At 48.4% G+C, this 26,222-nt stretch overlaps 1 protein-coding gene across 3 annotated transcripts in view; it reads right to left on the bottom strand.

Moving 5' to 3' along the window:
• Nucleotides 1-26,222, bottom strand: part of LOC138299205 (butyrophilin subfamily 1 member A1-like) — a 745,683-nt gene that overhangs the window by 361,075 nt on the left and 358,386 nt on the right. For all 3 annotated transcript variants that reach the window (XM_069237316.1, XM_069237318.1, XM_069237319.1), the window contains exon 5: nt 25,687-25,803. In XM_069237316.1, the coding sequence (XP_069093417.1) occupies nt 25,687-25,803 (117 nt within the window). The remainder of the gene's footprint in view (nt 1-25,686; nt 25,804-26,222) is intronic.

Here is a 26,222-nt window from a genome sequence, read left to right as displayed (position 1 = left end):
TTCTGGGTAACAGAACCTGGTCAGAGCCCCGCAAGTCACCCCATCTTGGATTCCCCTAGGTCGCTAGTTTGTTAAAAATGCACAGGTTTGGTAGGTTTCCCTATGTGCCGGCTGAGCTAGAGGCCATAATCTACAGGTAGGCACTTTGCAAAAAACAGCTCTGTAGTTTGTCAAAAAATGGGATGTGTCCACGTTGTGTTTTGGGGCATTTCCTGTCACGGGCGCTAGGCCTATGCACACAAGTGAGGTATCATTTTTATCGGGAGACTTGGGGGGACGCTGGGTGGAAGGAAATTTGTGGCTCCTCTCAGATTCCAGAACTTTCTGTCACCGAAATGTGAGGAAAACTTGTTTTTTTAGCCACTTTTTGAGGTTTGCAAAGGATTCTGGGTAACAGAACCTGGTCAGAGCCCCGCATGTCACCCCATCTTGGATTCCCCTAGGTCTCTAGTTTTAAAAAATGCACAGGTTTGGTAGGTTTCCCTATGTGCCGGCTGAGCTAGAGGCCATAATCTACAGGTAGGCACTTTGCAAAAAACAGCTCTGTATTTTGTCAAAAAATGGGATGTGTCCACGTTGTGTTTTGGGGCATTTCCTGTCGCGGGCGCTAGGCCTACCAACACAAGTGAGGTATAATTTTTATCGGGAGACTTGGGGGGACGCTGGGTGGAAGGAAATTCGTGGCTCCTCTCAGATTCCAGAACTTTCTGTCACCGAAATGTGAGGAAAACCTGTTTTTTTAGCCACTTTTTGAGGTTTGCAAAGGATTCTGGGTAACAGAACCTGGTCAGAGCCCCGGAAGTCACCCCATCTTGGATTCCCCTAGGTCTCTAGTTTTAAAAAATGCACAGGTTTGGTAGGTTTCCCTATGTGCCGGCTGAGCTAGAGGCCATAATCTACAGGTAGGCACTTTGCAAAAAACAGCTCTGTATTTTGTCAAAAAATGGGATGTGTCCACGTTGTGTTTTGGGGCATTTCCTGTCGCGGGCGCTAGGCCTACCCACACAAGTGAGGTATCATTTTTATCGGGAGACTTGGGGGGACGCTGGGTGGAAGGAAATTTGTGGCTCTTCTCAGATTCCAGAACTTTCTGTCACCGAAATGTGAGGAAAACCTGTTTTTTTAGCCACTTTTTGAGGTTTGCAAAGGATTCTGGGTAACAGAACCTGGTCAGAGCCCTGCAAGTCACCCCATCTTGGATTCCCCTAGGTCTCTAGTTTTCAAAAATGCACAGGTTTGGTAGGTTTCCCTTGGTGCCGGCTGAGCTAGAGGCCAAAATCTACAGATAGGCACTTTGCAAAAAACACCTCTGTTTTCTTTCAAAATATTTGATGTGTCCACGTTGCGTTTTGGGGCATTTCCTGTTGCGGGCGCTAGGCCTACCCACACAAGTGAGATATTATTTTTATCGGGAGACTTGGGGGGGCGCTGGGTGGAAGGAAATTTGTGGCTCCTCTCAGATTCCAGAACTTTCTGTCACCAAAATGTGAGGAAAACTTGTTTTTTTAGCCACTTTTTCAGGTTTGCAAAGGATTCTGGGTAACAGAACCTGGTCAGAGCCCCGCAAGTCACCCCATCTTGGATTCCCCTAGGTCTCTTGTTTTCAAAAATGCACAGGTTTGGTAGGTTTCCCTAGGTGCCGGCTGAGCTAAAGGCCAAAATCTACAGGTAGGCACTTTGCAAAAAACACCTCTGTTTTCTTTCAAAATATTTGATGTGTCCACGTTGCGTTTTGGGGCATTTCCTGTCGCGGGCGCTAGGCCTACCCACACAAGTGAGGTATAATTTTTATCGGGAGACTTAGGGGGACCCTGGGTGGAAGGAAATTTGTGGCTCCTCTCAGATTCCAGAACTTTCTGTCACCGAAATGTGAGGAAAACCTGTTTTTTTAGGCCACTTTTTGATGTTTGCAAAGGATTCTGGGTAACAGAACCGGGTCATAGCCCCGCAAGTCACCCCATCCTTGATTCCCCTATGTCTCTAGTTTTCAAAAATGCACAGGTTTGGTAGGTTTCCCTAGGTGCCGGCTGAGCTAGAGGCCATAATCTACAGGTAGGCACTTTGCAAAAAACAGCTCTGTATTTTGTCAAAAAATGGGATGTGTCCACGTTGTGTTTTGGGGCATTTCCTGTCGCAGGCGCTAGGCCTACCCACACAAGTGAGGTATCATTTTTATCGGGAGACTTGGGGGGACGCTGGGTGGAAGGAAATTTGTGGCTCCTCTCAGATTCCAGAACTTTCTGTCACCGAAATATGAGGAAAACTCATTTTTTTAGCCACTTTTTGAGGTTTGCAAAGGATTCTGGGTAACAGAACCTGGTCAGAGCCCCGCAAGTCACCCCATCTTGGATTCCCCTAGGTCTCTAGTTTTCAAAAATGCACAGGTTTGGTAGGTTTCCCTATGTGCCGGCTGAGCTAGAGGCCATAATCTACAGGTAGGCACTTTGCAAAAAACAGCTCAGTATTTTGTCAAAAAATGGGATGTGTCCACGTTGTGTTTTGGGGCATTTCCTGTCGCGGGTGCTAGGCCTACCCACACAAGTGAGGTATCATTTTTATTGGGAGACTTGGGGGGACGCTGGATGGAAGGAAATTTGTGGCTCCTCTCAGATTTCAGAACTTTCTGTCACCGAAATGTGAGGAAAACTTGTTTTTTTAGCCACTTTTTGAGGTTTGCAAAGGATTCTGGGTAACAGAACCTGGTCAGAGCCCCGCAAGTCACCCCATCTTGGATTCCCCTAGGTCTCTAGTTTTCAAAAATGCACAGGTTTGGTAGGTTTCCCTATGTGCCGGCTGAGCTAGAGGCCATAATCTACAGGTAGGCACTTTGCAAAAAACAGCTCTGTATTTTGTCAAAAAATGGGATGTGTCAACGTTGTGTTTTGGGGCATTTCCTGTCGCGGGCGCTAGGCCTACCCACACAAGTGAGGTATCATTTTTATTGGGAGACTTCGGGGAACGTTGGTTGGAAGGAAATTTGTGGCTTCTCTCAGATTCCACAACTTTCTGTCACCGAAATGTGAGGAAAACTTGTTTTTTTAGCCACTTTTTGAGGTTTGCAAAGGATTCTGGGTAACAGAACCTGGTCAGAGCCCCACGAGTCACCCCATCGTGGATTCCCCTAGTTCTCTAGTTTTAAAAAATGCACAGGTTTGATAGGTTTCCCTATGTGCCGGCTGAGCTAGAGGCCAAAATCTACAGGTAGGGACTTTGCAAAAAACAGCTCTGTATTTTGTCAAAAAATGTGATGTGTCCAAGTTCTGTTTTGGGCCATTTCCTGTCGCGGGCGCTAGGCCTACCCACACAAGTGAGGTATCATTTTTATCGGGAGACTTGGGGGAACATAGAATAGCAAAACAAGTGTTATTGCCCCTTATCTTTCTCTACATTTTTTCCTTCCAAATATAAGTGAGTGTGTAAAAAAGACGTCTATTTGAGAAATGCCCTGCAATTCACATGCTAGTATGGGCACCTCGGAATTCAGACATGTGCAAATAACCACTGCTCCTCAAAACCTTATCTTGATCCCATTTTGGAAATGCAAATGTTTTCTTGATACCTCTTTTTCACTCTTCATATTTCAGCAAATGAATTGCTGTATTCCCAGTATAGAATGAAAACCAACTGCAGGGTGCAGCTCCTTTATTGGCTCTGGGTACCTAGGGTTCTTGATGAACCTACAAGCCCTTTATATCCCCGCAACCAGAAGAGTCCAGCAGACAAAACAGTATATTGCTTTCAGAAATCTGACATCGCAGGAAAAAGTTACAGAGTAAAACATAAAGAAAAATGGCTGTTGTTTTCAGCTCAATTTCAATATTTTTTTTATTTCAGCTGTTATTTTCTGTAGGAAAACCTTGTAGGATCTACACAAATGACCCCTTGCTGAATTCAGAATTTTGTCTAGTTTTCAGAAATGTTTAGCTTTGCGGGATCCAGCATTGGTTTCTTACCCATTCCTGTCACTAACTGGAAGGAGGTTGAAAGCACCAAAAATAGTAAAAATGGGGTATGTCCCAGTAAAATACCAAATTTGTGTTGGAAAATGTGGTTTTCTGATTCAAGTCTGCCCGTTCCTGAAAGGTGGGAAGATAGTGATTTCAGCACCAGAAACCCTTTGTTGATGGCATTTTCAGGGAAAAAACCACAAGCCTTCTTCGGCGGACCTTTTTTCAAATTTTTTGGGAAAAAACGAAATTTTCGCTGTATTTTGGCTATTTTCTTGGTCTCCTCCACAAACTCTGGGTACCATTAGAATCCCTAGGATGTTGGAAAAAAAGGACGCAAATTTGGCGTGGTTAGCTTATGTGGACAAAAAGTTATGAAGCCCTAAGCGCGAACTACCCCAAATAGCCAAAAAAGGGCTCAGCACTGGGGGGGAAAAGGCCCAGCAGCTAAGGGGTTAAGGAAAAAGGCTGCATTTAAAAAAAAAACTGCTTTATTTAAAAGCAGTCACAGACATGGTGGTCTGCTGTCTCCAGCAGGCCACCATGCCTGTGAGGGCAGCCATTCCCAAGGGGGTTGCAAATTGTGACCTACCTCATGAATATTCGTGAGGTAGGGCATTTGCGACCCCCTTGCAAATCGCAAACACTGTCATTGACACTGTTCAACATAAGGTTTTGCGACTCACAAATTGCGAGTCGCTCTGACTCGCAGTTTGCGAGTCGCAAATCCATTCCATGTAGCCCATTCTTCTTCAGCACTTTTGTCCCATTTTTCGCCAAACAACAAAATGTAGCTATATTTTGGCTAATATCTCGGCCTCCTCAAAGAGAATCCACATACTATGGGTACCTGTAAGATGCCAAGGATGTTAGAAAAAGAGGAAGCAAATTTGGCGTGGGTAGGTTATGTGCACAAAAAGTTATGGTGGCCTAAGTACGAACTACCCAAAATAGCCAAATAAAGACTTAGGGCCCGATGAACGATGGCTTTTGGCAGTCGCAAACAGCATAAATCACCGCTTGCAACAGCAACATGGGCATGTACAATGTACCATCCCTATTTTGCAATTAGCGACTCGCAAAATAGGTATTTGCGACTCGCAATTAGGAAGGGGCGTCCCAATGGCATCCCTTGCGAGTCGCAGGGAGATGTATGATTGTTTTGTGACTGCAATTGCGGTCGCAAACCAATCACAGTTAGCACCAAGTTCAAATTGGTGGTAACCCATTCGCAAACGGGACCCCTTCCCCTTTGTGAATGGATGCAGAAATATTTTTTCAGAGCAGGCAAAAAACCTTTCATTTTTTTGTTTGACATGCATCTCGTTTTTCTTTCGGGAAAAAGGGCTGCATATAAAAAATAAATGCTTTATTTAAAATCAGTCACAGACATAGTGGTCTTCTATCCCCAGCAGGCCACCATCTATGTGAGTGCAGCCATTCCCAATGGGGTCACAAATTGCGAGCTACCTCATGACTATTAATGAGGTAGGTCATTCGCTACCCCATTTGGAATCGCAAGCAGTGTGAGGTACAGTTTTGTAACTTTGATTTTGCAACTTGCAATTTGTGACTTGCAAATGCGTTGCAGATTTTGAGTCGCAAAACTTGTGGTTGTACATCGGACCCTTAGCACTGAGGGGGGAAAGGCCTAGCAGCGAAGAGGTTAAAGATCAGCATTAGGTACTATTTTTATTTGAATAAAAGAAACATATAGTAAAGTGTGAAGAAACATTTCGGCAATTATTGTGGACATAAAACAAATGTCATGGAAATTTATTTTTTTATTCTAATTAGAAGGTAACCATATTCTAGAATTTCTGCACAAATGCTTTGGATTGATATGTTAATAACACTTTCACATTCTAAGTTTATGATTCCTAATACATTTTGTTTTCTAGATATAAACTGCATACTCTCGTCTTGACAGAGAGGCAGGCAGTCAAGAAATAGGCCCTCATTCTGACCCTGGCGGTCGGTGATAAAGCGGCGGCCAAGCCGCCAACAGGCCGGCGGTCTAAAATATGCAATTCTGACCCTGGCGGGAACCGCCAACACAGCCCGCCAACTTAACACTCCGACCGCCACAGCGGTACAAACAAACAGCGCGGCGGTTCCCGCCAACAGCCCGGCGGCAGACAAAGTACCGCCCACCCTATTACGACCCACCAATCTGCCACCTTTTCCGGGGCGGGAGCACCGCCGATAAGAACACGGCGGAAACAGACTACGAACGGGAAAACGCTCACCTCTACGCACTCCACGCGAGATTCCGGCAGTATGGAGCCAGAGTTGCAGGTCATCCCCGCACTCCTATTCCTCCTCATATACCAGGAGCACGCCCGGCGGCGCGGAAGACATCGGTGAGTACGGCACCTACGACACAGGGGAGGGAAAAGATTACCGGCACACACCCACCCACCCACACCCACTACAACACACACATCAATGCATTCCCACAGATCACTGTCACAACCCACAAACCACCCCCCTCCGAAATAATGCAAAGACCAAAAGAAGAGATCATAAACGGGCAGATATATTGAAATATGTACACCATTAATCCCAATAAATAAATAAACTATGTACAAAATATATACAGCTACTAAATGTAGTCCAACCACTGTCCGTGGATCACAGGGGTCCTGTGCAAAGGGGCAAGGCCCAGTCCCACGACAAGAACTCCACGGAGAGAACACTGCAGGGGCATCAGAAAGAAAATAGGACAGGCACCTCAGGGGGAAGGGGGGGCACCTCAGCCACTTGAGTACACGACGCCAGATCCACGAGGGGACTCCATGACCACTGGCCCATCCTGGGGAGAGCAAAGCCACAGTCCAAACAGTCCATACAGTGGGTGGCCTGCCCACTGGGCCATCCTGGGGAGAGCAAAGCCACAGTCCATACAGTCCATACAGTGGGTGGCCTGCCCACTGGGCCATCCTGGGGAGAGCAAAGCCACAGTCCATACAGTCCATACAGTGGGTGGCCTGCCCACTGGGCCATCCTGGGGAGAGCAAAGCCACAGTCCATACAGTCCATACAGTGGGTGGCCTGCCCACTGGGCCATCCTGGGGAGAGCAAAGCCACAGTCCAAACAGTCCATACAGTGGGTGGCCTGCCCACTGGGCCATCCTGGGGAGAGCAAAGCCACAGTCCATACAGTCCATACAGTGGGTGGCCTGCCCACTGGGCCATCCTGGGGAGAGCAAAGCCACAGTCCATACAGTCCATACAGTGGGTGGCCTGCCCACTGGGCCATCCTGGGGAGAGCAAAGCCACAGTCCATACAGTCCATACAGTGGGTGGCCTGCCCACTGGGCCATCCTGGGGAGAGCAAAGCCACAGTCCATACAGTCCATACAGTGGGTGGCCTGCCCACTGGGCCATCCTGGGGAGAGCAAAGCCACAGTCCATACAGTCCATAACAGACCCCACTGCCACTGGAGGAGGCAAGTTGGCCAGAGGACATCCTGCAGCCCTGCCCGAGATAGATCCTGCCCTGCCACGTCTGCCAAAGGGCCAGCGGTTCTTGGCCTGAAGGGCCCAGTTCAGCGGTTCTTGAGACGGCGGGGCCCAGTTCAGCGGTTCTTGAGACGGCGGGGCCCAGTTCAGCGCTCCTTGCCTTGAAGGGCCCAGTTCAGCGGTTCTTGAGACGGCGGGGCCCAGTTCAGCGCTTCTTGCCTTGAAGGGCCCAGTTCAGCGGTTCTTGAGACGGCGGGGCCCAGTTCAGCGGTTCTTGAGACGGCGGGGCCCAGTTCAGCGCTCCTTGCCTTGAAGGGCCCAGTTCAGCGGTTCTTGAGACGGCGGGGCCCAGTTCAGCGCTTCTTGCCTTGAAGGGCCCAGTTCAGCGGTTCTTGAGACGGCGGGGCCCAGTTCAGCGGTTCTTGAGACGGCGGGGCCCAGTTCAGCGGTTCTTGAGACGGCGGGGCCCAGTTCAGCGCTCCTTGCCTTGAAGGGCCCAGTTCAGCGGTTCTTGAGACGGCGGGGCCCAGTTCAGCGGTTCTTGAGACGGCGGGGCCCAGTTCAGCGCTCATTGCCTTGAAGGGCCCAGTTCAGCGGTTCTTGAGACGGCGGGGCCCAGTTCAGCGGTCCTTGCCTTGAAGGGCCCAGTTCAGCGGTTCTTGAGACGGCGGGGCCCAGTTCAGCGGTTCTTGAGACGGCGGGGCCCAGTTCAGCGGTTCTTGAGACGGCGGGGCCCAGTTCAGCGGTTCTTGCCTTGAAGGGCCCAGTTCAGCGGTTCTTGAGACGGCGGGGCCCAGTTCAGCGGTTCTTGAGACGGCGGGGCCCAGTTCAGCGGTTCTTGAGACGGCGGGGCCCAGTTCAGCGGTCCTTGCCTTGAAGGGCCCAGTTCAGCGGTTCTTGAGACGGCGGACGGTCTATGGCCAACTGCTAATTGCCTGGTGGTGCCCTCCTGGGCAGCGGGGATGGTGCTCCTTCACTGCCCACCTGGGCTGTGGGTGGTGGGGCCCTCCTGGCCAGCTGGGCTGGGTCCTCCCTGGGCAGCGGCTATGGGGGTGGTGGGCTCTCCCGGGGCAGCTGTGCCGGTTCCTCCCGGGGCAGCGGCTATGGGGGTTGTGGGCTCCTCCTGGGCAGCAGGCCTGCTGCCTGACCTCTCCAACTTGCTGCCCTTGCCCTCCTTAGTCGTCGGCCTGTGGCCCTTTCCTCCCTTTGGAGCTGTGGCTGGTGACTGTCTCTGGGTGGTGTCCGGGGGGGATGTAGAAGGCGGGCTCCTGCGGCGCCCCTTCCGCCTTCTGCTCCTCTTCCCAGGGGGTGGGCTGGCTGTCCCCTTGCTGCTGGGCGAAGATCCAGACATGCGGGCTGGCGGGCTCCAATACCCCTGCACCCTTGTCAAGGGGGCTGCAGGGCTGGTGGTGGCTGAGGTGCTCTTCTTACCCCGACGAGAAGGAGGGGGGGGCTCAGGGTCAGGAAAGAAGTTAGTAGTGGCGAGGAAGAGCTTCTTGGGACAATGGAGAGTGGTAGGTACAGTGGGAATGGGAGTGGAGGGAGAGGATGTGGTTGTAGGTGAGTCACGTTTGCTGTCTTTGGGTGCAGGTGCAGGAGGGATAGGCTGTCGTGAGGTGGATGGCTGTTGGGTGGGTGGGTGGCTGCGTTTGTGTGGTGTGGAAGAGGGGGTGACAGACACAGTGGGAGAGGACACAGGGGACGTGTAAATGGCAGTGGGGGTGGTGACTGCACGTGTGCGGACTGGAGTGGAGGGTGTGCTGGTGATGGAAACACTGGCTGATGGTGAGGTGAATGGAGGTGTGAGTGTAGACGTCACAGGGAGGGAGGAGGGAGACGAGGAGGTGGGGGTCACAGAGGTGGTAGTCACTGTTGGCATGTCTGCATCGGAATGTTGCGTGTGTGAATGTCTGCGTGATCTGTGGTGCTTATGTTTGGATGAGCTTCTCTTGGGTGTTGAGGTGTGTGCAGGCTGGTCTGATGGTGTGGGTGGGACAGGCAGAGGAACAGGAGACTGGGAGGAGGGAGTTAGTAGAGGCAGGCAGGAGACAGGGACAATGGCTGCCGTCAGTGCTGAGGCCAGAGCCTGGAACGATCGCTGATGGGCAGCCTGACCCGAATGAATGCCCTCCAGGTACGCATTGCTGCGATGAACCTCCCTCTCCACCCCCTGGATGGCATTCAAAAGGGTAGTCTGCCCAACAATGAGCGTTCGGAGGAGGTCAATGACCTCCTCACTGAGGGCAGCGGGGGTAACAGGGGCAGGGCCTGAGGTGCCTGGGGCGAAGGAGATGCCCGGCTTCCTGGCAGAGCGGGCACGGGGCGAACGCGGAGGGGCTGCTGGGAGGGCGGAGATGGTGCGCTGGGTGGCGGCTGTACCTGTAATGGCGGGGGGCACGGATGGTGCCACCCCCGCAAGGGAGCCCCCTTCCGAGGACGTGTCCGTGTCGCTGCAGGCTCCAGTCGTCCCCGTCGTGGAGCTCCCCTCGCCCTCCGTCTCACTGGTCCAGTCTGACTCTGTGGCATGGCCCTCCTGGGCCATGTGAGATGCAGCTCCCTCCTGCCCCGATGCCACTTCTCCTCCGCCTGATGATGCTGATGCACACAAGCACAGAAAGACAAACAAAAAGGGGGGGGGAGAGAGAAATAAAGGGATATTGAGTACATGGATCTCCGGTAGAGTTAGCGGACATGACAGACACAGATGCCCCCTGCACTAAGTTGCGCACTTGGGGTACGCTACGCATTCCGTGGAACATGGCCTACACGCCTAGAGTTGACAACTGCACCCATGGATGACACGGCCCAGGGATGGCTGTACTGACAAACTACTGAGGGTGGTGGCTGGGGACACAGGGGCTTACGGGGGTGCCCAGCCTACAGATATCGCCCTGGCCTAGGGGGACCCCCAGCCCTCCTCCCCCACCCAGACACCTCCACTGCGCGACAACAGAGTAGATAATGCTTGTACTCACCCCCTTGTGTCTGCTGTGCTGCCCTCACGCGCCCATCCAATTCAGGGTAGGCCACCGCCAGGATCCGGAACATCAGGGGGCTCAGTTGACGGCAGGCACCCCGCCTACGTTGGGAGGCCATCCCCAGCAGAGACTCGGCGGTCTTCTTGGTCCCGCGGCGGATGTCCTCCCACCTCTTGCGGCAGTGGGTGCCCCGTCGATGGTGGACCCCCAGGGCCCGGACTTCCTTGGCGATGGCACGCCAAATCCCGATCTTCTCATGGGCGCGGACCTATGTGACACGTACAGGGAGGGAGAAATACCACGTTCAAGTTTCTCAGCATTTTCCTTTCCAGTGGCCCAACGCCCCCCATCCCCGCCAGGCCCCCCGCCATGCCCAACATGCCCCCCATCCCCGCCAGGCCCCCCGCCATGCCCCCCGCCATGCCCAACATGCCCCCCATCCCCGCCAGGCCCCCCGCCATGCCCAACATGCCCCCCATCCCCGCCAGGCCCCCCGCCATGCCCCCCGCCAGCCCCAACATGCCCCCCATCCCCGCCAGGCCCCCAAGCCAGCCAGTGGCCCCAAATCCATATTGAATTAAACTCACTTGTTGGTCTGGAGGACCGTAGAGTAGCGCATACTGGGGGAGGACCCCATCCACAAGTTTCTCCAACTCCTCTCCAGTGAAGGCAGGGGCCCTTTCCCCAGTCGCAGCAGCCATTGTCCCTTCCAGACCGAGGTCACAGCAACACTTGCAGTATAGGTCCTCTCCTGTGAAAGTTCAAGTCGCAAGTGGATAAGTAGATAGAAAATGGCGGTCACGTCCGCGGCGGTGCGTACCGCGGCGGTGCGTCCCGCCACCGCCGGCGCCCTTCGCCATTGGCTCCTGAAACCCATAGGCTTCAATGTTAACCAATGCGGCTTCGCGCCGCGGTCTTCGCCCGCCGCCCGCCGCGGTGTGCCACGCCAGCGCATTGACCTCACATCCCATTGTCACACTTCACAGGTCAGGCAGCCGCCATTTCCAGGGCCCACATGGCTCAATTTCAACTGCGTCACACAGGCCTAGGCCTTGCATAGCCACTCAGACACGCCATTCACTGCATAGAGAATCGTATACTGTGCTAGCTGGGAGTACGTACCTGTGGGTTGCTTGACTGTGTGCTCCATGTTGTCCTTCCTAGGCACCGTCCGCTGGGTTGGGCGAGGAGACGGATGAATCCTCCCGTGTACCGACCGCTGGTGGACCTGTCGACAATGGAAGAACGCCACATTATCCTGACCTACTGTCTTAACCGTGCCACTATCCATGAACTGTGTGCCCAGCTGGAGCCCGACCTGATGTCCCCCAACCGCCAACCCACAGGGATTCCCCCTCTGGTGCAGGTCATGTCAGTACTACATTTCTTGGCAAGTGGGTCATTTCAGACAACCGTGGGAATTGCTTCCGGGATGTCTCAGCCCATGTTTTCGAAGGTGTTATCCAGAGTGTTGTCTGCCCTGATGAAATCCGTGAGGAACTACATCATTTTCCCTGAGGTGGGCGAATTGGCTACAGTGAAGGGTGATTTCTACGCCCTTGGACATATTCCCAACGTAATTGGTGCCATTGATGGGACCCATGTGGCTTTGGTTCCCCCAAGAGACAGGGAGCAGGTGTACAGGAACAGAAAAAATTACCATTCAATGAACATCCAGGTGGTGTGTTTGGCTGACCAGTACATCTCGCATGTAAATGCCAAATTCCCAGGGTCAGTGCATGACGCCTACATCCTCAGGAATAGCAGCATCCCTTACGTGATGGAACAGCTACAGAGACACCGTGTATGGCTAGTGGGGGACTCTGGGTACCCCAACCTGTCGTGGCTACTGACCCCAGTAAGGAATCCCCGGACCAGGGCAGAGGAACGGTACAATGAGGCCCATGGGCGTACTAGGAGGGTGATCGAACGCACCTTTGGCCTCCTAAAGGCCAGGTTTAGGTGCCTGCATATGACCGGTGGATCCCTAATGTACTCACCTAAGAAGGTGTGTCACATCATCGTGGCCTGCTGCATGCTTCACAACCTGGCTTTGCGCCGCCAGGTGCCTTTCCTGCAGGAGGATGGTCGAGACGGTGGTGTTGTGGCAGCGGTGGAACCTGAGGAGAGTGACGAGGAGGAAGACGACGGGGCTGAAACAGACAACAGGGACAGAATCATTGAACAGTACTTCCAATAGGACACAGGTAACATTTCAAAGATAATTTAGTAAATGTTAACAACTCTGCAGCATCTCTGCTGCCTGTCTATTTGCCCCAGTGTATGATGACTGAGTTTTGGCTTTTCCCTCCCTATTTCAGATCTGGGGTCCCCACTACGAGTCCTGTGCTTCGTTTCCCCATGGACTACAGCTTTGTGGCAGCTGTTTGTTGACTTCACCATGTACAAGGACATATTTGCACTGTCATGTCAATTACAATCTATTGAAATCACAGCCAGACTCCTGATATTTTGGTGCAAAATAGGTGTTTATTGAAGTGCTCAAAATGGGATGGGTGGTTTCAAGTGGGTGGGGGCTATGGTGAAGGAATGTCCATGGCAGAGTCCAGAGTAACAGTCACACAGGTGCATTGTCCAGAGGCCTGTGGAGAGATGGAGCATGGGCAGTTCGAGGATGGACAGGGTGACAATGTGGGACAGTGGGATGACATCAGGTGGTATCCTTTGCTGGCGGGGGTCTTGACATCCTACTCTGTCTTCTTGCGAGATCTCAGGGCCCTCTTGCGGGGTGGTTCTTCTCCTGCAGGAGGTGGGGGTCTGGTGGGCTGCTGCTGTGCGGGGGCCTCCTGTCCACTAGCGCCGGCGGAGGTGGATGGCTGTTCTTGGTCCAGGCTAGTGGCAGGGGCCCTTGGGTGTTGTTCAGTGTCCGCCCTGCTGTTTACAAGGTCCTGCAGCAGCCCTACCATGGTAACCAGGGTGGTGTTGATGGCTCTGATGTCCTCCCTGTACCCCCGATAGTGTTCCTCCTGCAGCACCTGGATCTCCTGGAACCGGGCCAGTACCGTCGCCATCGTCTCCTGGGAGCGGTTGTATGCTCCCATGATGGTGGTGAGGACCTCGTGGAGAGTGGGTTCCCTGGGCCTCTCCTCCCCCCCCTGTCGCACAGCTGCCCGCCGAGTTGCCCTGTTTCCCTGGGCCTCTGCCCCCTGGCCGGTGTGCCCACTACCACTGCCCCCAGGTCCCTGTTGTTGTTGGGGTGGTGGGTTATCCTGGGTGCCCTGTAGTGGTAGACACACCGCAGATTGACGCGCCCTGGAGTCAGAGGCATGGGCCCGCTGGGTGGGAGCTGTGCTGGTGTTCCCAGAGGGGTTAGGGTCTGTAGTGGCCTGTGCCTGTGTGAGGGGAACCGACTGTCCAGAGGTCCCCGATGGTCCGGGCTGGTCATCGGTGTCCAGATCGACAGAGCTGCTGTCATCGCTGACGGCCTCTTGGGTGGGGGGTGTGGATAATTCTGGCCCCTCCGCCGCGGTGTGTTGACGGTCGGGTCCTGCAGGGGTATAGAGGTATGGTTATAGTTTCAATGTGTGGCATATGGGTGTATCTGTGGGTTCTCGTGTCCCCAAGTGCTGGCATTCGTGTGTGGGGGCTTTGGTGAGGGTGGCTTGTGGGGGGGATGTGTATATGCATTGGGCATGCTTTGGTGATGGGTGTCCATGCTTAGTGGACGCATGCAGGCCTAGGTTTTGGGATGTGTGGGTTGTGATGGTGAGACATTGGCGGGGAATAGGTGTGCTGGGGGTGGGGGTGAGGATGGTGGTGGGGGTGAGGATGGTGGTGGGGGTGAGGATGGTGGTGGGGGTGAGGGTGGGGGTGAGGATGGGGGTGGGGGTGAGGGTGGGGTTCGAGGATGGGGGTGAGGGTTGGGGTCTGATTTGGCATGCAGGTGGGGGGGAAGCAGTATTGAAGCTTCAACTTACCAGTATCCATTCCTCCGCCGACTCCTGCGAGGCCGTCAGGATGCAGGATGTTCAAGACTTCCTCCTCCCATGATGTGAATTGTGGGGGTTGAGGTGGGGGTCCTCCGCCAGTCTTCTGCACGGCGATGTTGTGCCTGGATACCATGGAACGCACCTTCCCCCGTAGGTCGTTCCATCGCTTCCTGATGTCTTCCCGATTTCTGGGGTGCTGTCCCACTGCGTTCACCCTGTCGACAATCCTCTGCCATAGCTCCGTCCTCCGGGCAATACTGGTGTATTGTATCTGTGTGCCGAACAGCTGGGGCTCTACCCGAACGATTTCCTCCACCATGACCCTGAGTTCTTCGTCTGTGAAGCGGGGTTGTCTTTGGGGTGCCATGGGGTGGTGTGTATGATGTGTGGGGTGGAGTATGTGTATTTAAGTGAGTTGAGTGTGGTGGTGTGTGTTGTTTTGTGTGTGGATAGTGTGTGGGTGATGGTGTTGAGTGGCTGTGGCTGTTATGTTTTGGATGCTGGTGTCTCGCTCTTGTCTTCTTTACGAATTTTTGGTCGTAGGGGTTTGTGGGTGATGTGGGTGTGTGTTTTATATTGTATTGTGTGTGTGGGAGTGGTGTGTGTATGTGTATCAGGTGTGTGGGATTCAAATCGTCCAATGTGGCTGAGTTTTGTTCGTTTGTGTGTATTCTGACCGCGCCGGTGTGTCCCGCCAATGGAATACCGCGTTTGAATGACCGCCGCGTGGATTCGTGGGTCGTAATGGCATGGGCGTATTTCTGTTGGCGTGGCGGTGGAGGTTTGGTCACCTCCACCTTTCCGCCGACCGCTGGTCTGGCGGTCTGTTGTGGCGGTCGGATTTTCGGAGGTTTGCCTTCTGCGGGTCAGAATGACCGTGGCGGGTTTCCGCGACCGCGGCGGGATTATGGAGGATTTCTGACCGGCGGTAGGCGCCTTTTACCGCCGAGGTCAGAATGACCACCATAGTGTTTTAACCAAAAGGTGGGTTTCATCCTAGGTATGTATGAACACTAAAATAACACAGAAGCGGTTGTCAGTGTTTAGCTTCTTGACCATTGAATCCGTTGCGGGCTGCTGTCTGCCCTCTTCCTGGGGTTTCTATAAATATGACAGATTGGGAAGTCTAAATTATAAACCATGGCTTCAATATAATGGAAGTTGAAGGTTTCACACTAAGTGATATGGGAAACTACTACAGCAAATGCAAAAGGACCTCACAGACTTTTGCCATAGAGTAGATAGGATGTGTGCCTCTCAAGAGCCTGTCCCTCGTCCATCTTCATTAGTAGGGCAGAGATAGATCTAGTGGTGCCAGTGTAAGGGCATGAGTTGTTAAGCCAATTGTTATGCCAGCTACTCCCATCCCTTTGACTGCACCAGAGAGATATAGAGAGGATTCCCAGAAATCAAATGTCGTCTTTACACAATGTAGTTTGAGTTTTATTTTGTGAACTGAGGGCACATTTCACAAAGGCAAACAGACCTGAAGTCTAAGTTTATACCTAAAGTCTAACTTTAAACCTGAAGTCTAAAGTTAGACCTGAGATCTAAACTTAGACTTCAGGTCTAAAAGTAGACTTCAGATATAAGTATACGTTTGTGAATCAGGACACTACACTATTCCCTACTTCGGAGTCTAAAGTTGCATTCTTTCTTTCTTATCTTACTCAAAATGCAGATTACTGCTTAAGGCATTTAGGCCCTCCTTTAGACTTCAGCAGTCTTTTACCAGACTGCCAATGCCAAACCCGCCAGCAGACCGCTATGTCAAAAGTGCTGGCAGCCGTCCGCCATGTTACTGGTGGAAAGTCTCCAGCACTCGTGCTGATGGTTGGCGATGCAGAAGCGGGTCCCTCGCTGGCACCGCCACGCCAACAGCACTACACCTGCAGTATTACAAGCAGTAATACTTGGCGGAGTCTGCTAGCGTGGTGGTAGCGGCGAGGGAAGGCCCCCAGGTCCCATCCCCTCCCAGACGCCCCCCTCGACTGAGGAGGTAAGTGGAAGTCTGAAGGGAGGAAGGGGGCCTGTGTATTTGGGTGCATGTGTGCATGTTTGCAGAGGGGGGTGCTGAATGCATGTGTTTATGCGAGTGAATGTGAATGTGTGTGCACGTGAATGGAGGATGTGTCTGCATGTCTGCAAGTGAGTGGGGGTGTCTGTGTGGATGAATGTGAGTAAGTAGGGGTGTCTTTGTTGATGAATATGAGTGAGTGAGGGTGTCTGAGTGCATCTATGCATATGCTGAACAGGTGTGTATGCATGCGTGCGGGAAGCAGTGTAGGGGGTGTTTTAGTGTGTGGACGGGTGGGGGAGATATGTGCGGACATGTGATTCTGTGTGTGCTGGTGACAGGAATGAAGATTCCTGTCGCTGGGTGCGTGACTGCCAAGGTTTTTGTGGCAGGGTGACCGTAACGGAAAGCCTGGCGGTTTGCAGCCATGTTATACGACCGCACCAGAGGTCCTTGTGGGGTTGGAGATGCTAGGCACCTGCCTATCCTTACCGTTGGCTCCGTGACAGTCTGAGGCTGGCGGTCTCATGACCGCCAGCCTCCTAATGAGGGTCTTAGTCTCTGGAGAAAGACTTCATTTCCAAACCACTTTCTTACTGATTTCTTTGTACAATTTCACACAAGATGTTTATGAGAACCACATTAGAGACACAAGTTTTTCTTACATTTTCTTTCTTATTCATCTTCAGTCAAAATAGGCCTTATGAATAAGGGGTCCTTAAAACCCTGGATGAAGTGATTCCTTTCATTAATATGAAATCTCATCATTGGCCATCCACAACTTGGTACAGTGAGGCACTAAAAGCACTTAAACTCGCATGTAGGAGGCTAGAAAGAAAATGCTGGAATGGATATAGAGAAGCAGATAAAAAGTCTACACTATGTGACTATAAAAAGAGGTTAGTAAAGCTAAGGCAAAATACTTTGCCAACATAATTCTCAAACCTACAAACAGGGCAAAAATGTTTTTTGATATGTTGTGAGATCAGTCAAATACTGACTGTACTTGGCAGTCAGTTATTCCATTGCAGAAGCTTTGCGATGATGTAGCTGACTTCTTTGATAAAAAAGATTAGTAAAATATTGCTGCCCCAAATCAGACAACGTCTGGCCCTAGTATAATCCAAAATAGAATAGATCCTCTCAAAACCCAGGACTGCAGACAGGAGTCCTTTGAACCCATCTCAATGGAATGCTTCCTATGTATTGTGAGGTACACTGTGTTGGGTTCTCCCTTGACCCCCTACCTTTTAGAATATGGAAGACTTGCTAGGCTCCTGCACTAAAGACATCCCGGGAATTGGTTCATATGTATCTCCTGTACTTATTTTTCTTTACACGGATGATGTGGTCCTTTTAGTCTTAACATCAAACGATCTGCAGAGACTTTTAGATGTGTTTAACGTTTTCATGTCTGAATTTGATCTTAAGGTAAGTCCTAAAAAAAAAATGATCATGACATGTGGAGCAAGGAATACCAGATCAAAACAGTTTTACATGGATAGCTTTCTAATCTCCAAGGTATCCTCTTTTAATTACTTGTGAATCTTATTGGATGCTTATGGTGTGTGGGGCAGGTTAGTTACACAAAAAGCCCAGAACATTGAAGCAGCATGCAATGCAATCTTTAGGTGTGCTAAAAAGTTTACGCCATAAGCCTTTTAAGGGAATGTTTAGGCTCTATAATAGTAAATGTCTGTTGGCTGGTGTATATGGAGCTGGATTTTAGGGCTATGCTGGATTAGGGAAACTACAGCTAGTAGAAAACAAGTCCCGGAATAGGCTCTTAGCCACCCCCCCCAAGCACCGTTAGCCTTGTGACACATTTGGAATTGGGTTTATGCTTTCTGGAAGATCGAGTCGCCATGGCCCGCTTATATTGTGGGTTAAATTATGGAATTCTTCAGAGGCAGTTTTCTCAACGAAAGTTTTGGCTGACTGCTTAAATCTATGTATCATGACTAGTATTCCTTGGCTGGCATATCTAAAAAAAAAAAAAAACTACTTTCTGGGACTGTACTCTCTCTTTGATAACCCTGAAAATATTGGTTTACAATCAAAACAGATGATTACAAAAAATTCTAGTCATATAGAGAGGAGCACAGACTCAAGAAGGCATTAGATATGAATAAAGTTCTAAATTATCTTCCTGTGATCACTACCTCAGGTATAGAATTCTACTTATTTTGGGTACCAAATCTGAATTAAGATTTTATCTGACTAGATTAGGATTGAATAAAATTCATTTTTAGTTGATTTTCCTTTAGTTAGTACCTGGTTTCAATCCTTACCTTGATGTCCATGTGATGGTGTCACGCCTCAATCTACTGTACATTTTATGCTTTTTTGAATAACAGCAGTCAGTCAGCATTCCTGATCATGTTAGACTTGTCGGCTGCTTTTGATACAGTTAATCACGCAAGTCCTTTGGCCAGGCTAGTCCTTATAGATCTTACTATATTTGGCACAATGTAAAGTTTGGCTAATTCATAACTCATCATGGACACCTAGCAAAATAGCAGCACGACAACAATGGATTAAACCCAGATCTGTGATTGGGGGTGACTATTTGAAAAGTTTCAACACTCTGTCCATCATTTTTTTTGTGATGTTGCTATGTGCATCCTAAGTGACTAGGTCATGCCCATACGTGGGTCCCGTGCTCACCTGCTCCACTGGATTCAACCTAGCCTGGCTGATGAGGGGTGCTACCCCGACACCGGTCCCAGAATGCTTGTTTCCAGGGCGATCATGCTTGGCAGTTTCGACTGGACTCTTTACATGGGGAGCAGGGTCAAGACTAGTCTGGCTGAATCCAAACTGGGGTGATGAGGGGAGCAAAATAATTATGGATTAAATCTAGATCTGTGACTGGGGGTGAGTGTTTGAAAAGTTTTAATACTCTGTCCATCATTTTATTTTGTGATATTTCCCCCAACAAAATAGCCAAACTATAGAATCACAGAATGATAAATGATGGAATTTTAAAGGAAATATAGGAGACCTGAAGCATATTTTTTCTCTGCAGTTTCTAAAACGATTATGGGAGAATATTCTGACCTTAATCAATACACTCTTTAAGGTATACATTTCCCTAACTTCCTTAACATCACCCTTGGCACATGGACCCTACCTCCTCTACCAGGTAAGACTAATTTGGATTTCCTCCTAATACTAGACAATGAAACAATATATTGCACAGGAAAAACACAAACAATCTCTCTTTTCATGCTTGGTGGTCATGAGTGTGTGTTTAAAAAACAAAGGCTGACAATGTCATAGACACAAACACACACAGTCTAAAATCTCCAACAAGTCTTTAGTCCAAAGGTGAAGGACCATGAAAGATGCCTTAAACTTTGTTTTTATTTTGACACATTTGTAGTGTGTTTAAAGACAGGGGTGAAATGTCAGGCAATATCTTCTGACAAATTGCTACAAATTCTTTTAACATGCAGATTGGTGTTTGCTTTTAACTACAAAACTAGAACATTTTGTAAGGTGAAAAATCTGGCAATCTTGCCAGGGTACTCAGAGTGATTGCAAAGGCTGTGGAATGTCAGTTTTGTTTGTAACAAACAACAAAATGTAAATATCTGTAAATGAACTGTAGGGATATTTCAAAATATATCGACAGTTACGAAAGCAGAAATGTAATTCTGTAATTTTTGTACTTCTGAATTGTGATGAAAGCAAAAATTTTAATAGGATCAAAACAAATCAAGGCACTTAGTGCTACGCAAATGCTAAATATTTGTGGAAACCCATCTTAGCAGGATGAAGCACACTGGGAATCAAGCCCCCTCCAGAACCAGTGGAGAAATGTATCCACTCACCCTATCCTTAGCAGGATGAAGCCCATTGGGCACCAAGCCCCCTCCAGAACCAGTGGAGAAATGCATCCACTCACCCTATCCTTAGCAGGATGAAGCACACTGGACACCAAGCCCTATCCAGAACCAGTGGAAGAAGGCATCCACTCACCCTATCCTTGGCAGGATGAAGCACAATGGGCACAAAGCCCCCTCCAGAAACAGTGGAGAAATGCATCCACTCACCCTATCCTTGGCAGGATGAAGCACACTGGGCACAAAGCCCCCTTCATAACCAGTGGAAGAAGGAATCCACTTGAGAGACTATGGCTTTGCACTCCCCAGGACCGAGCAGTGGGCAAACCACCCACTTGAGAGACTGTGGCCTTGCACTCCCCAGGACCAAGCAGTGGGAAAACCACCCAATTGAGAGACTGTAGCCTTGCACTCCCCAGGAGCAAGCAGTACGCAAAGCACCCACTTGAGAGACTGTGGCCTTGACCTCCCCAGGACATCGCTGTGGGCATGGAGCCCCCTCCAGGAGCAGTGTCGTTGTCCTATCTTCCAGCTGAGGTGCACCCCCCTTCACCCTCCCCCTGAGGTGCCCGTGTGTTTTCAACCTGATGCCCTGCAGTGTTCTCTCCGTATTGAGGCAGCAGTCAAGTGTGGGCTTGGCCTATGAGTTTTGGCCCAGTGGCCCATGGACATTTTGAGTGGACAATGTACTGCCTTATGTACATATTGTATATTTTTGTAAATACTGTTTTAGAAATTCTTACGTATATCTGACTATTTCTAAAATATCACTGATTTGACTCTATTCCTTTTGTCCTTGCTTTCTTCCAGGGAGTTACGGAGTGTAAATGTAATTTTGATTCATGTGTTTGTGTGTATGATGTTGTGGGTGATGGTGGGGGTGGAGGGGTGGCGTGTTGCGTGTGTGTGTCACTCTCTTTTTCCTCCCCCCCCTCTCCCCTGTCTCTTAGGTGCAGTGCTCACCGTCGCCACCACTGTTGATACTCCTGGTAGATGAAGAGGTAGACCAGCATGGGGAGGACCTGCAGCTCGGCTACATGGCGTCCTGGTTCTTCGTCGAGTGTCGAGAGGTGAGTGGTTTCCCTTCCAAGTACTGTTTCTGCCATGCTTTTGATGGCATTGGTACCGCCCCGTAAAAGCTGTCAGATGGGCGGGTTGGGATGGGGTGGGCGGTACATTGTCTTCTGTTTGGCTGTTGGTGGTTACCACTGCGGTGTTTGTTGCTACCGCTGTGGCGGTCGGAGTGTTAAAGTGGCCATGTTTTGACGGTTTCTGCCATGGTCGTGATTCCATTTTTTTTTACCCAGGCCTGTTGGCGGTATAACTGCCGCTTTAACACCGACCGCCAGGGTTGTAATGAGGGCCATAGTCTACAACAACAGCAGTTTTCAGTGAGAGCACCTTTTCAAATTGAAATTCTTCAGGTGAAAGGTTTCTTTTCCAGCTCTTGTACGAGATGGTGCTTCAGTGGTTTTGTTGCAGCATCTCCAGCAAATAATGCGTTTGTTGGAAGAAGATCATACAATAGAATGTCCTTGATAAATTCACCCATTTCTTTTGCTACATCCATCTCTCTATGCGCTTGTGCTTGTGAAAGTTGTTCTTTCTTAACCTGTTTTGTATTGGCTGGTTGGATGAAACTCTTACTATGGCAATTAAAGCATGGAAGTTTAGCTTTAGTGATTATGTCAAACACCTTTTTCTCTTTCAATACAAATCTCTCCTGCCACAGTTCTGTGTATAGTTTCAATCCATGTTCCAGGACATCTAGTAGACAAGTCTTTAGATCGTTATCTACAAATTGTTTGGTCAAGACATTGTAGTCGCACAGCATGACTGAGCATTTCACAGGAGTTTGCTTGCTGCTGCATGAAATGAAGAAGATTGTCAAAATGTTCATTAAAGCATTCCCCTTTCTTTCCCACATGTTCGTGGTGAGGAACAGTTTCACAATGGTCCATTAATTTTGACTTTGGTATCTCTCTGAAAACATTGCAAATAGAAAGGACTTCATGGTAAACTAGCTTCCACTGAGCAACATATTCACTTTTTATGTGTATGACCAACGATTCCCTTGGAGCTTTTCTGTGATCTCTGGGTCGTCCGTTCCAGTTTCATATCTGGAGCCGCAGAATTGAACATTCCCTCTCTGACTTTCACCACAAGATGTCTTTGGATGAATTTTCTGTAGAGGTATGGTTTTTCCACGTCTAGCTACATCACTCTTTCCAAATATCAGGAGCCATATCTCAGGTAGTTTATGCAATCAGATTTGTGACACACAGCAATCAGTGACTCCATAGTCATCATGTGCAGCTCCCAATTCCCTTCCTAATCAGCATGTACCACGTTTTTCACTAAAGCTATCATGTGTAAAACCTATCCACACTGCTTGCACACTTCTGATTTTTCTTCACATTCTTTGACAAAATATATGAACTTGTTTTTCAGGTTTTCTGATTTTGAACATTGCCTGGCTTTGCATTATGTCTTTGGAATAAAGTGCACCCTGTGCCTTGTTCACTACTGAGATAAGATATGCAAAACCTAATTTGTTCCAAAAAGCATTCCAACACAATGTTTCCATAGCCTCATATATGATAAGCATACCTTGTAATTAATTAATGCAACGAGTACCGCTCCATACTGACTGGACATTTTTGCTTCTAAAGATTTCTGCCTCAATAATTGCATTGTCTATGCTACATCCACTGAGATAATTTACTTCACACAGCAACACAACTTTCGTCATGTAGAAAATACTCATCATTGGATAAAGATTATCAAATTCTACTGGATTGCTCATAAAGATGTCAGCTACAATATGGAAAACACATTCATTGCAGAAAATTGTCAGGATAGGCTGGTCTTCAAGCTGATAACACACATTTTGTAAATGTTTTAGAGCTGTGTATCCTGTTGCATAGTTTGTGACCAGAGATGGTATTACTGTTAAAATCACAACCTTTTTCAGTGGGATGATATACTAGGATTTCAGAGCATGAATTCCAGCCCACAGAGGAACTGGCTTTTCTTCATACTTAAGTCTGCACTAAATAAGCGATATGATAATTTCAGTTAAATTAACTTTGCAGACCACAGTATCAGGTAGAAGAAGATCCATGTCCTCAGCCACCTTGAAACCTTCTGGTAGATTAGGATTTGTTGATGGCTTGTAGCGATTTTGCACATGTTGGCAATGCAGTTGGGTTATAAGCTTGCAGCTTCGTTTGTTTATGTCTACAGCTGATGCAGCTTGTTTTCCAGCAGCTACTTCATTGGTACAGTCTTGAAAAAGCACCATGGCAGTATTATGTGTGCTGGATGTTCCGGACAAAGAACAGCTGCCTTCAAAATCAAAATTATCAAGAGCAGCAACTGTAAATCCTTTCCTGGTAAAAGTAACTTGGAAATGGTGTGCTGTTGGATTCACAAGATTTTACAGCATGAGCTGCTAACAAGTTCCTGCTCCGTACTATGTCATTATAACTTGTTGATACACCAATCCTATTCATTGAAGTGATTAGCTCTCTACCTTTGCAATTGTCATTGATGATGTAATTCATAAAACATGATTTGGAAAAGACAGTATATTTGCTCAGCATAAGCCTGTCGGTTCATGGGATTGTCTTCCACTTCTTCACTTATATCTTCAAAGCCATCATCAATGTTGTCATCTTCTGTTCTGAACTCAAGAATGTTAGTTTGTAACAGTTTTGCTGTGCTGATATTAAACAATGATGTAAAACATGTTAAGACAACATCAGGCATCCTTGTTGTCACCCATGATTTGTGGAACTCTGAGACATCACAATATTTGTCATTAAGCCCAAATTCAAAATCTTTCAGAACATTTCTTAAAATGGTTTCTAATGATCTTACTGCATCCTGTGATCTTATTTTGGCAGCATGAACTTCAGGAGTCAAATCAGCTGAGATCACCATAAGTGGCTCATTCTTTTTGTTAGACTGACAAAAAATGAATTTTGTCATTGCACATTCTCACCAGAAAAATCTTAATTTCATTATTATGGCCCAATACAGTTTCATCAATGTTGACCATTGTTTCTCTGATCTCACTGAGTGTGTACCCGTAGCCAGCACTCAAGAGTGGCTTTAAAACTTCTTTGCTTTTTTAGAGAGTGCAAACTTAACTGAAGGCTGGTGGTTACGATGTAGCTGGGAGCTCATTGTACATTCATATTTTCGAATGCATGTACGCATGCAGTTCGGGTGGGCATACTAATCTGCCTCAAATACATTCACCTCACTGTTTAGATCAGCTACTCAGCTGAAACCTTCATTTTGGAAGAAACTAGCTGCAGGTAAAAACATGTTTGCCCTTGTGAGATTCACATACTCTGTACTTTGTTCTTTCGTCAATCCCTTTGGGCCTTTTTCTAACTAAACCACAAATAACACATTGAAGAGCCTCTGCTTTCTTATCTGGTGTTGGAGGTGGGTGAGGGGTAGCATCGATCTTCTAAGTGGGTGGGGATTGGGTTTGATAGTTTGATCTCTTTCTCAGAAGACTTGGATTCTTGTTGTGATTCACTGATTTCAGCTATTTTTTGACACTTTTTCAAGGCTGTTTTCTATTGTATACGACCTGTAGCACTTGTTACAGAGATAAAATACTTGATCCTCTTCACCCCTCCATTTCAATACTTTGTGAACTTCATCTTGCTGTATTTCTGCAGCATCTTGAACTCTCTTCTGTCCAGCCACAGTTGATGTTAGCTTTTCTTCTGGATTAATCTGGCATATGACACATTTTTCTTTGTTGAATGAGTCCTCCGATTTTGTAGTTATCAACACTCTGTCAGAAGAAAAGATCCTCTGCTACCACCTGCTTTACTCATGTTTACAAATTTGACTCAATGGAAAACATGAAACAAAAACAGTATTAAAATAAATTACCAACATAATGGCTAAAACACATTATTATAGAGTCTCCCTTTTGGAAAATGGAACAAGGGTTGCTCTGAGAAGTTATTATCTGTCTTTATAAAACTACTTGACCCCCCAAAACCGATGTTTTGACACCAAAATGAAGTAATTAGATCCCAAGGTTCTTGAAATATTACATCATCAATGCAACACATCTGCCATTTTTAACAATGCTGACCAGAAAAATTTGGCCCCGATCAGCAATGTCTACCCAATCTAAATTACTTCCCTAATGATACAAACAAAATTAGAAAAATTAAAATCTCAGGACAACAATTTTTTTACAGAGGTATATCGAAGGGCCAGGACTATATGGCTTCAGTGAAGTAACAGTGATGTCAGCACTCCTACTCTAAAAATTCTGTTCCAGCACCACATCATGGCTGCAATGAAATTACCAAAACAAGAGTTTCAATGATTCAATGACACCTTTGATTGAAAACCTTTCCATAACTGCCATAAATAAGGTACAAATAAGAAGCAGCACATCTGCACATCTTACCTAAATATTTTACACTTTTCTGCACTTACTTTGTTTATTGACAAGACGAACAGCCATTAAACTCAAAAGAATCCCAGGTACTGTAAAGAAGGCTGAGATGAGAAGGCGATTTGAAATACATGAAGATATTCTTTGTAAGAAAGCATCTGAAAAAAAAAAGAAGATAGACACCCCATTTACTTCATCAGAAGATTTTCAGAGGACTGATAGTGCTAATATTTTATCTATCTCCAATAACAGAGGGCAAAATACGAACAGCAATTATAACATGTGGCTACCTCTCAGAAATCCACCAAGGCTATGCATTGCTTTAAATATGCCACAATCTTCATAAGCATTTTTGGAAACATCTTATCCTAACATGAAAGTGGAAATCAAACCCTCTTCTACCATTTTTTTAGTGTGATTGTGGCCGATTTAGAAAGCACCTAGGAAGATCAATCCATCCCCCAAGCGTACAGGGAGTTAGCCAAACCCCAAACATAAGCTGCAAACATCCTTCCATCTCAGGACCTCTGCAATAGACTAGACACCTTCTTCCATTGAAAAATTTAGGACATCTACA

This window comes from Pleurodeles waltl, chromosome 6, assembly GCF_031143425.1.
Source record: "Pleurodeles waltl isolate 20211129_DDA chromosome 6, aPleWal1.hap1.20221129, whole genome shotgun sequence".
Taxonomy (NCBI): domain Eukaryota; kingdom Metazoa; phylum Chordata; class Amphibia; order Caudata; family Salamandridae; genus Pleurodeles; species Pleurodeles waltl.
Note: the sequence above shows the minus strand (reverse complement) of the source record. Positions and strands in the feature narration are given on the sequence as shown.